General features: G+C 34.4%; 2 protein-coding genes across 2 annotated transcripts in view; one reads left to right on the forward strand and one right to left on the reverse strand.

Annotated features, from left to right (window-relative positions):
• Nucleotides 1-12,650, reverse strand: part of LOC106133482 (tyrosine-protein kinase Drl) — a 50,929-nt gene that overhangs the window by 29,035 nt on the left and 9,244 nt on the right. The gene's annotated exons all lie outside the window — the stretch shown is intronic.
• Nucleotides 6,904-7,805, forward strand: LOC132903185 (uncharacterized). Its single transcript, XM_060950760.1, has 2 exons — nucleotides 6,904-7,001; nucleotides 7,103-7,805. The coding sequence occupies exons 1-2, from the start codon at nucleotides 6,980-6,982 to the stop codon at nucleotides 7,693-7,695; spliced, it is 615 nt and encodes a 204-aa protein (XP_060806743.1). The 5' UTR covers nucleotides 6,904-6,979; the 3' UTR covers nucleotides 7,696-7,805.

Here is a 12,650-nt window from a genome sequence, read left to right on the forward strand (position 1 = left end):
AGTATTCATAAAGGCCCTTCATAAACCATCCTGTCTTTTTGTCGCGCAAGGAAATTCTCCAGATAACGCCTTTATTGCCTTACGAGGCTTATTTATACTAAGAAAGTTCCTCGCACATTTATTAAAATGGCGATAAAGGTGTATTTATTGTCTCCGTGCAAAGTGGCGAGCACGCAAAGCCATTGACGTAGGTTTGGATATATATATTGCTGGCCAAAAAGAAGTGTGGATAATCGCTGTTTAGAATAGATTTATTTTCAAAATTGGATACAAGGTATCACTTATTGACGTCACATAACTTAAATCTAATTATAACTACTACCGCTTCCAAAGCGCATGTGTAGAAGAAGCGGCGGAACAAACTACACTGCAGCATTTTTATCGGACGTCAATTAACAAATATAGATCTCTTAAATCTAAATCGTGGACGAATACACATTGTCTACATTAAAAACATGAATAAATGTAGAACCGGTTTTTTTTAAAGTCACCCATACTGAGTCTTCATTGCCCGTCTGTCCATACCAGCAGGCTGTGTCTTATGACATGTGGTAGGTAGACACAGATGGTGTTTTTCTGTTAACGCTCTAAGTGGGTACCTCACACAACAATTGTGATTTTTTTGCTTATTTTTGCTCAATAATGATAGGTAATTTCGCATTTGTTATTGTAAATGCGAATGGTATGGAACCCTTCCTTAGGTTCCTTTATAAGCTGCTGAGGTCAGATGGGAGTTGCTTCGGTTAAAACCCTGACTTATGAAGCAATTATTGAAATATGTAATGTGTAAGCAATACGATATAGAATATTGACTAAATCTAAAACGAATACATTGTAAAAGTATAGAAATTCTTGAGGAAATTTTTATTTATAAGAGGACGTAATAAAAGTGAGTTCGCATTCGTAGCAATAGATTTGTAAGCAGCCGAGATAAAATAACGGAAGTTCTTCGTTCTGAATGTCAATGCAGGTTCTATGTGCATTGGAAGCGCACTCTTTTCAATGACTTTCATTTATAGATACAGCACCACTATTTATTTATTGACTAAGTATCTTTTGTACGGGGAACTCATAAATATCATTCCGAACTTATATTATAGGTACGTTCGTTGAATTTCAACAAAATCACTGGACGAATTTATTTAGATTATTTTACATTGGACATGTTTTTATTGCATGAAGAGATTAATGAATGTAAATTAAGCTCAAAATGTTTTGGTGTATTGGTTTTTAATCTTATTTCCATAAAATAGCGTTGTCTTATATCTAGAGGAAAGAATAAATTAGTTTTTTCCACTTTTCGGTAACAAAAAGAAAGCCATATCTAATTAGGAGAAGCAATTAAATATCTATAGGCTTATAAACTTGGGATTCTTCATATAGTAGGTACATACATACATACATATAATCACGTCTATATCCCTTACGGGGTAGACAGAGCCAACAGTCCTGAGCGGACTGATAGGCCACGTTCAGCTATTTGGCTTTAAGATAGAATTGAGATTCGAATAGTGACAAGTTGCTAGCCTATCGCCTAAAAAAAGAATCTCAAGTTTGTAAGCCTATCCCTTAGTCGCCTTTTACGACATCCATGGGAAAGAGATGGAGTGGTCCTATTCTTTTTTGTATTGGTGCCGGGAACCACACGGCAAATATAGTATAGTATAGTAGGTAACTTTACCATTAAGTCTTTTTAAGGCTTTGTCTACTCTGCAAGAGACATAGACGTGTTTATATGAATGAACGGAACGAAATATTTAAATTTATGCGTGTGGCGTGTAAATGCATTTTTTATAGGTAGTAAAATTCAGTAAGTGCATGAAATTGAAAATACGATGAAATCTCCATAACGCCAAACTGGAGTGCTTGCCCAGTGATGCTGAAACTATCGAATTTCATTGCAGTGCTGTCTCGGGCAAATAGGATTTCAAATTCTATTTGACAGTGTGCCGTGAAAGTGTCAAAGGTGAATGCTAAACAAGATTTCATCTATGGGCCATACAGCTGAATGTGACTTTTCAGTCTTAAAGTGAGCTGCATATGGCTCACTTTCACCTAGCAATAAAAAAAAATCTACTTTCTTGAAAAATATATTTTGGAAAAAATTGTTAGGATTGACACTTTGTCTTAAGATTGGCCCTAAAATTTATCACCTTCATTAGATACAAATTTTTGCACGCAAAATAACTTTTTACATATTTTTTTATTACCCGTCAAAGCCTGCTTTCAAACTAGTGAAAGTACCTCGCAGAAAAATTTATAACGCCTTTGCGAAGTTTCTTTATCGGTAGCAATAAATTTCCGTTAGTTACTCACCCTTATTTCAAACATTTTCCAAACTTACTCTTTGCTATAAGTAGATATAGTGTAATCATAGCATAGAGTATGTAGTATGATATTTTTATAAAAGCCTCGGTGACTAAGCACTTAAAGTGACGGAATAAAATAATTACAACATCCATGGAAACGAGATGGAGTAGTCCTATTCTTTTTTCTATTGGTGCCGGGCACCACACGGCACTTAAGGATTGCCTTATAAACTTGGGTTTCCTCTTGAAGGCGATGGACTAGCAACCTCTATTTGAATCTTAATTCCATTATAAGGCCGTACAGCTGAACGTGGCCTTTCAGTGTTTACAAGACTGTTGGCTCTGTCTGCCCCGCGAGAGATATAGACGTGACTATATGTATGTATGTATGTAAGTAAATGTCACAGTATTATTTTTATAAACTTCAAAATAATGCTTTAAAAATGATGAAATCCACGGAGTTATTCAGACAGCCCTTGCTGACATCTCATCACACAATCAGCTTCGTTACAATTTTAATTATCACCTTTTTAAAAGAATTTCCTTTGATAACTTTCACATCATTATACTCATAATTGACTCGTCTCGCTTCGTCTTTCAAATTATTCTTCCTTTCTTTTTGGAAATTGTGTTTTTGTGATACATACATACATATCTTCACGTCTATATCCCTTGCGGGGTAGACAGAGCCAACAGTCTTGAAAGGACTGAATGGCCACGTTCAGCTATTTGGCTAAATGATAGAATTGAGATTCAAATAGTGACAGGTTGCTAGCCGATCGCCTGAAAAAGAATCCTAAGTTTGTAAGCCTATCCCTTAGTCGCCTTTTACGACATCCATGGGAAAGAGATGGAGTGGTCCTATTCTTTTGTATTGGTGCCGGGAACCACACGGCACTGGTTTTTGTGATGTTTTATTTAATTACAATGGCGAAAATTTGATAACGTAATTTTTTTTATGTTTATTGTGTGCCTAATTTATTTCAGTTACCGCTACAGTTTACATCGCCCAAAATGTATATTGTTTTAGTAATCAATTTATTCAGATCATCATTATATCCATTTCTTTCAAGTGTTTAGAAAATAGATTTTAGATAAATTGGTTGAATGACTGACTGACATATCAAATCAAGTCTCACCGCTGCGTCTGGATATTTGAAAAAACTGGGAATATTCCATAAGTGCCGTGTGGTTCTCGGCACTAATGTAAAAGGATTGGACAACTCCATCCTGTTCCGTTCTTGTTGACTCTGTCTTCACCGCAAGGGATATAGACGTGATTATATGTTTCCATAAGTGATCATGGGGTGCACTAAAAGAGAATTTCTCAGATTCCCGTGAGGAAGAGAGTTCATTTTATTTTTTTATATTGCGCGGGCGGATTATTTTCTAACATACGTACATACAATCACACCTTTTTCCCGGAGGGGTATTCAGAAACTGCATCTTTTCACTTGCCACGATCACTGCATATATCGCTTAATCCACATTCAAAACTTTCTTCGTGCACGCTTGTCAGTTTCTTTTATTCAAATTGTAGCGGGAGCGATAGTTCGGGCTCGACCGCCACAGGGGGAAGATCTTCCGCCAGGCTAGGTGTTATGCCTGGGGAACCGCGGCTCCGACGATGTTTTGTCGGAGGTTGTATAATAAATGCTCCAGTCCGTGAAATCTTTACTTGCGCGATTTAGAGTCTTCGCTGTTATTGGCTGATTGCGTCACGCGATTGGCTGTTGTGACTTGTGGCGTAGAGATGTCGCCACAAAATTTAATAACCGACACTTTGCTTAAACTTCGTCGTAAAATGACTTGCTTTTCTCGTAATACTAATGCAGCTTAATATCGCATTTCATTACTCCGATGACTTGTTAATTTTTGTAGGAAGCCCGTCAACGTGTCGGGCCGCCTGACGTCGACACTTTTAATAATTCGTGGAAATAACGACACTGTATAGTTTTACAAAAAAAGAGTGATTCATTTTGTCCATTTCATGTAAGGACATTAAGGCTACTAAACTTGGGGTTCTTCTTTTAGACGATGAGCTAGCAACCTGTCACTATTTGTATTCTCAATTCCTTTATTAAGGCATACAGATAACTCTACTAAGTATTTCAGTATTTTCAAGAATTTTAGCTCTGTCTACCTCGTAAGGGATTAAATACATGCGATTTTGTGAATACTTAGTAAGATTTCATTTAAGAGCCATACAGCTTAACGTGAATTTTAAGTCTTAAAGTAAGCCATATATGGCTCACGTTCAACTAGGTTTGAAAAAAAATCTACTTGCTTGGAAAAACTATTTGAAAAACACATAAAGACGGGTTATATGTGTAGATGTATATACTACAAATTAAGGATTTTCAAGGCAAGAGTGAAAAGTCATTATTTGAGCTTTCGGGAACCACGTTCAAATCCATTTTATTCGCTATCTGGCAGATTGAGATTAAAAGTACTCTATACCATGTATATTACTACGTATCTTATCATTCAGAACTAATTTATAACTTTATAGGCGTGGTTAGAAGAAAGTAATTTGAAGTAATGTAAAATTTAACCTAAAAGCTTATTCCTAAATAAACAACAGCAAAAACGTAACATTTAACATTAATGGAATTACAGTCATAGCCACGTTAGGGCGCGTGCACATTGATAATATATTTTTCCGGCTTTTAAAAAATAAAAACTCTTAATTTTTTTGGAATTTTTTTAATTCACTATGAATGAAAAAAGTCGGTTATTTTGTTTTCTATTTCAATTAAACAGTTGGTTAACTACAAACAAAAAGTTTGACGATACAATTCACAATACAATAAAGCATTATTGCCGCCAAAAAAAACTTAAACCATATTCACATTTAACTATAAACATTGCCGAATAAGGTAACTTTGTCACTAAAAACGACCCCTAATATGAGATGACTAAATATCTCGCAAACTTGCATGGTGAACGAGCCCTAACACGGTCTGTTTTTGCCGGTCACAAGATTTGACTAATGGTGCACTTGTCGGATACAGGGCGAGGTTCCCACGGTCTCTTTGTTATATACAACGTAATGTGGGTGCTCTGTGGTGGTATGTAATACTGGTGGGGTACTTGTTTTTAAAACAATACGGTTTTGGTACATATCTGTGAGCTATGGTTTTTAATCCATCTTTGCATAAGGCTAGGTGAAAATCTTTACTGAGTACAGACCTCAGTGTATCGCAGTGGATTTTATGAGCCTGAACTTGCGATGATAATAAGCCCGTATGTGTGTATGCCGTGTGGTTCCCGGCGCCAATATAAGAAAGAATAGGATCACTCCATCTCATTTCCCATGAATGTCGTAAGAGGCAACTAAGGGTTAAGCTTATAATCTTGGGATTCTTATTTTAGGCGATGTGCTAGAAACCTGTCACTTTTTGAATCTCAATTCTATCATAAAACCAAACAGCTGATTGTGGCCTGACCGTGAAAAGTATTTGTGATATAATAAAAAAAGTTCAACAAAACCGTACCTACATCCAAATATTTTATTTTCTACCAGCTTTATAATACCTAACAGAGCTTGAACAGAAAATAGCGAATATTTCCGCCCATCGATTTCGGACCAGCCCTCTGCTTTGATTCAATATCTGTAATGAACATGAAATGAACCAAGTAAACTGTCTATTATGATCATCGATATAGAAAAATATCCAATATCAACTGTCAGATTTTCCGCTAATTTTCCCACAAAGACGGGACTCCGCCTCGAATGCTACAATGAGGTTATTTCGGTGAGGAAACTCACGTACGCCGCAACAAGTGGCCGAAACAATGTTTAGGGGAATTTTATTGACTCCCTGGTATTATATTATCAGGGAGAATATTGTATTTTTGTCACATTTCAGGAGATATTACTGTAGCGTCGTGCGTGCGAGTCGACGGCTGAAAAGACGTAAACCTAAAATAAAACTAAATTTTTATTAGGTAGTACGCAAAATTTAAACCATTCTTTGTCAGTCAAACCATTGCAATCAATATAAATATGAGCATTAAGAAAAACCACAGACGTAAATATACCAATAGTAAATAATAACTTCAACATCTGCGATCTTTATAAAGGATTTTGGAGAATTCATGTCCTAGTTTCGTCAAAGAAGTCTTTGCTTATTAGTTTGATATTAAATTTACATAGTTAACAGTTCAACAAACAAATCTTGTTCAAATATATTTTAGTCCAAACGAAATAAAATAGTATCTTTAAAAAGAATATGTGTATCTTTATCATTTACTCACACAACGTTTGTTTATAGCTCCACAACTATCCGAGAACAAACTTGTATCTTTTTGCGGAGTACTTTACGATTGTTTGATGTAAAATGTAGTTGTTTCTTTCTCATAAACATTATTGGATATTTTAACTGGAAGGGATTGCATAGTGTCCGTATAAGGCCGCCTATTGTACATTACCTTAGTATGAGAGAAAGTTAGTTTTGATTTAATTTTTGTGCGATAAAAGGTATTCTATATCCCTAGATTACTAACCTTCGTCGATTCGACGACGCGTCACCAAAAAAATCGCGATAACTTTTGCGTGCGCGACCGTGCGGTTTTCTAATTCGAGCTAATCCCAGTCGACCCGTTGCCCTCGCGACGGACGGTAGTGTTCTGTGCGTAGGGGGGCTGTGCGCGCCGTTCCAGCAACCATGGCTCGTCGCATCGACGAAGGTTAGTAGTAACGTAACTTTTTGTACTATTTAGTTAAGTTAAAATAACGTTTTTTTATCTTTTTTTGATTAATAATGGTGTCTAATATTTCATTTTTTTAGATGCGGTCCTTGCGGTGTTATTAAATGATGACAGTGAGGAGGAAAATTTGTCAGAGAGTGAGCCCGAAGACCACCTTGAGGCTGATCCCGCGTATGAAACGGAGGGTGAAGATGAAGTTTTTACTGTAAATGACGAGCAACTTCCGGATGAAGATTATGAGGCAAGTGATACATCTCCACCATGTTCTACTGATGACGCGACACCTAGCACTTCAGCAGACCGTAGCGACTTGATTATAAGACCATCGCGTACTATTCTTCGTGGGAAAGATAAACACAAATGGTCGTCACAACAGTCAAGGTCACTAAGCAGAACAGCTTCAAGGAACATAGTTCATATAAGACCTGGACCTGTACGCTCTTATAAAAATCTTTTAGAGCCTCTGGGATGCTTTTCATGTTTCATTACTGATAATATGATTGATTTAATTGTCACCCACACCAATGCCGAGATAGCAATAAAATCTCATAAATATAAAACATTAAAATCTACACAGAGACCAACCGATCCTAATGAAATTAGAGCTCCCATTGGCATTCTCACATTATCTGCAGCAATGAAAGATAATCATTTATTATACTTATATGACTAAGAGTAGGTGCACTAAGTGCAATAAATCGTTGTGTGGGGAACACAAACTTGATGTGTGTCACAAATGTTTTAGTTCCTAAGCTATTGTCAAAATTTTGTTTTTAATTGATTATTCTAATATTATTTTTATAATTAACAGTTTATTTAGAACAATTTGATGTTATATATAATATGTACCGTTATGTTTATAAATTTTGAAAAAGTTGATTTTGCATGTAAACTGAGATCTCATTAATAAGACTGTTTGAATAAAAAAAAATGTTAAAGTGTATATAATTATCTTTAAATATGAAGATTAATACTTTGTTTTTAAAATAAAAACATTAATTAGAATATATATTTTTTTAATAAACCTCTAAGCCCCCTCCATTATAGAGCGTAGTCGAAACGACGAAGGTTAGTATTAAACGTCGTAAAATAAGGTTAGTGATCTAGGGATATACTTGGTATTTAGGTTTTAAGAGTCTACCAGAGTTTCTACATCTTCCGTGTCTGAACCCTAATTGGGGTCGGCCCTCCTCTTAAACTGGCGCAAAAACCATTGTTGTTCATGTATCTACATTTGCCCGTACCAAATTTTTAGCTACAGCTGTTCGCCACGTAAGCCTGCGGTCGACTCCTACGCCTCTAGCTATGTGTGAAAAATTAAAACTACTATTATAGATACTCGTATATAGATATTTAAACGGACCGTAATTTATATTATATATTTAATTAATAAAAAATAGGTGTAAATGCATATGTGCTGTAAGTGAGTATGTGAGCATACATTGTTTTTAAGGACAGTTTTGAATGTATATCCAATGCAATAAATGTATCAGAAAATTATAGTCAAGGTGCAAAGAATATAAGCATGCAGTCCCTAGAGTCTGAAGCACAGTGCCTCAGGATAAAACTGGATAAACTTAACACATAGATGAAGATAATACTATACAAAAATATACTTCGATTAAAAATGAAACTTTGGATGTTACAATACTGTTTATAAGAAGAAGAAAAAACTAAAAATAAAAGTTACAGTACAGATTTATAGTCAAAGTACGTGATCTTTTTCCGCGTCTTATCTGCATTCTGTAAACAAGCTATAAGTCTATCACGCACGACTACTCCCGGACAATTTTTATAGGGTTACCACAAACAAGTTACTTCTTAACTGTTATTAAAAATATATTTTCAAATAATTTTATATTTGAAAATATATTTTTAATAACAGTTAATCAGAAATTAATCATTATGAATGCAAAGTAATAGTACTTATAAAAAATATGAATGCACATAGTATAATGCTAATAACATAGTACTCCATCAAAAATTAAGTGCTACTTATGAATTGGTTTATTTTTTACCTCGTTGGATGTCAAGGAAAACCTCAAAGGACTACAATGGCAATATTGGAATAGGCAAATAAATTGATATCGCAATGTTCATTTTTCACATTATTTATTTCCATTTCGAAAAGTACAACTTTTACGTAACTGAATTTTTAACATTATACTACACTATTTATAAATAATACATATTATACAAAACAACCAAGATAAAATAAAGGTAACGTGCGTGTTTAATACCTGTAACAACTTTGATAATAGATTATCCTCTTAATTTTGGTTGATTGGAAGAAATTCCAATTGTAAGTCCGCCATTGTACGTATGATTTAAAATCCAGTGATTGTTTTGTATTTGTTTTTATGTGCAATAAAGAGTTTACAAACAAAAACTATTTATGTGAGTGAAATCAAAAGTTGTTCATTAAAATTATCGATATATTCAGCTTCAGTCACAACCCTACTAAAAGGGTTTGCTCTCACGGTCCACGTAACGTAAACAGGTTCCGGTTCGTTTACCCACCCTAAGTGTCCAAGCGATCGTAACAACGATGCTTAATTTATCTAAAAATTACCCATTTGCTACACACTTCAGGTGGGTGAGTCATATGGGATTTATAGATGATAGAAAAATTTTTACGAAGAATATTCTCGAATTGTTCTCAGTGATTATCTTTAAAGTTCAGGATTCGCTAAGGCGAGGATGAATTACATAATACTTTATGTTAAACAAAGACTTGTTAAAGTGTTTATTTGAACTGTTTTGGGATTTTTAAGGCATCAAATTTTATGTTGTAGTCAATACTTTCATTTACAAAGAGACGAGGAATCACTATTCTAACCGGCATAACTAACTAACCCATGTGAAATAGCTAGCACTGAATTCAATACATTTACTACCCTCAGCGCTTTTACCAAACAACTAAAAATAAAACTCGTGTAACATGAACGAATATTTAATTCACCGCCTAACAGTTACGATGTCACATTGGAACAATTACTCGAATACGAAGTGTCAATAATACTACCGTAGGAAAATTAAACAACCAACTAATGCTACTGCATTATTAAAACAGAAATTGATGCAAGTATCCGATAATACTCCTTTAAAATTGCCCGTAATAGTACCTCAACTAACTGCGGCCTACCAGGAATCTAACTGTCTCGACTTCAGCTACCATTAAAACTTAATCGCCCGACAGTAATAGCAGAAAATATAAGCGCATGTCTGTTCACACATTAGACTTTATATAAAATTAATTCACCGTTTTAGTTCAATTCTATCATAAAGCAAAATCGCTGAACGTGGCCTATCAGACTTTTCAAGACTGTTGGCTTTGTCTACCCTACAAGGAATATAGACGTGACCATATGTATGTATGTTTTAGTTCAATCCAGTCCAATTATAAGACGGCAAAACGATTTAAGACATTCAATTTTTATGCAATCGCAAACAGTGCCCGCACACGTTATAAGACAAAATATTGTATAGCTCAAACAAAATAACTCCGTTCTTATTAATAATAAATATAAAACAAAGTATTTATAGGTTACTTGTGTCGTAATCGTGGATAACCAAATACCGTATCTATATAGCACATTTTTTTACTAATTACTTATTTATATGCACAAAATAACATGCAATAAAGAATACAGAAATTTTTCTTATTTACTTCAGAGTCTTGATATTAGACATCTTGCTCGGCCTAGGAAACCTTATTACCGATTCAAAGTTTTCTAAACCAGCAATTTTTGCTCGTTTAGTCGTCATTCAGTCAGATCCCGAGTTAAGACAATAGCTGTAAAACAACAAGCTTATACCAGATAATTCTTATTTAGACAAGACATGTCTTAGTTCAAAGTCAAAGATTACACCAGAAAATTCTTATCTAGACTAGACATGTCTTAAAATATACAAGACGTCGCAATAGTAATTGCTATGGTTGACAAACGGTTCCGTGCACGTCGCGTGCCATCTGGTTCCCACAACCCCTTGTCCTGTTTATTTATAGCATTTCCTTTATAGTTGCAGTGATTTTAATACACTTGACAATTTCATTCATGAAAACTGTTAAAAAAACACTTTTTTAAATTATCTAATTTTAGTTACGTAAAATTCACCCAAATTGTTAATACACATACTACTTATTTAGTGGTCGCAAATAGGTAAGTATGAACTGCCAGAGTCGACACGATTAGCAGAGAAATAAGACAAAATATTGAAGCTTGCTGAACTATGTCTTGAATGCTGAATATGTAATGAAATCTTCCAAATTTTATTCTGAGTAATAACCTAAAAAAACCTGTTATCAACTAATTACAACGCAAACAATGACCGGAACAAGACACATTGTTTGTTGAAAATAATGTTTGTTATAGCTGTGTGTTTGTATATGTAGCATCTCAATAAATTGTGTTGAAATCAAACCCAAGCGACCTATCAAAGTGCCCCCGGTGGCCGAAAAACGCAAATTCCCGCCAAAAATGATAACATCCGAAATTTACGCTTCACATTCATCCCATCCCTATCAAGTTTGAGGAACAGAACATCGGCAGTACAGAAGTAAAGCTTTCATGGTTTATAAAAATTTAACTGTCAAAATCTATATGTGCAATCAACAACAAAAATAAATAGAAGCACACAAAGGCTTATTTGAGAAAAAAAAATCATTCTAATTTCGGTATAACAATAAAAAATTGAAAAATCAATATCTTTGGTTAATCCGAAAAGCTTTTATGTAGATTAATTTATTGGCTTCAACTTTATTATTTTTTTTTACTGTATTTATACCTCTTGAGCATTATGATTAAAGTAAGTTCCAAAGTTATATAAAAAAAAAAATAAGTGTAGGTATTCAGATGAGCATTTATACTGGAAAGATGCATTTATGTGAAAATTATTTGCGACCAATTCCCTAAAACAGACGTCAATTCGTAATGCAATAAAAAAAATTATAAATATAAAATAAAATAAATTATTTTATGTATAAAATCATTTTATTTTTCTGCTCCCGACAGTTTGTAATTGTGATTCCCTAGGGATGAGCTATCTGATCGTCCTCTGGGAGATATTATCGGTGATTGCAATTGTGCTGGAATTGTCGGCATGAGATGATAATTTGAAAACAGAATAAGGAGTTTATTCTGTTTTCAAATTATCATCTCATCGTCGGCTTAACAAACTTTGCCTGTTTATTATTATTGCCCGAATAAATTTGAAAGCACTTACAAGTTATAGCTTTAACTTGCTTTAAGAGGTTATCTTCTTTGAAGTTGTCGTAAAAAAGATTTGATTTCTTGAAGGATTTGCTAGTCTGCCTACAAAATGTGGAAATTTCATCTCTTTATGTCATTCTCTTCATTGATCTTTGTCTCAGTTTCATTGGATTTTATAATTATCTCGACAAGAAAAGCAGCTGGTAAGAACACACTATATTTTACTTCATTACCAGATCATCAAAGGAATTACTTGTATTTTTTTATTTCACGTACTATATAACTAAAGAATACATACATACATATAATCACATCTATATCCCTTGCGGGGTAGACAGAGCCAACAGTTTTGAAAAGATTGATAAGCCACGTTCAGCTGCTTGGCTTAGTGATAAAATTGAGATTCAAATACTGA

The sequence above is a fragment of the Amyelois transitella genome, chromosome 3 (genome assembly GCF_032362555.1).
Source record: "Amyelois transitella isolate CPQ chromosome 3, ilAmyTran1.1, whole genome shotgun sequence".
Taxonomy (NCBI): domain Eukaryota; kingdom Metazoa; phylum Arthropoda; class Insecta; order Lepidoptera; family Pyralidae; genus Amyelois; species Amyelois transitella.

Excerpts from the sequence above, each read along its gene's own strand:
- LOC132903185 (XM_060950760.1), top strand. The coding sequence starts at position 6,980 with ATGGCTCGTCGCATCGACGAAG. Across the intron at positions 7,002-7,102 it reads GGCTCGTCGCATCGACGAAG|ATGCGGTCCTTGCGGTGTTA; the intron begins GTTAGTAGTAAC and ends TCATTTTTTTAG.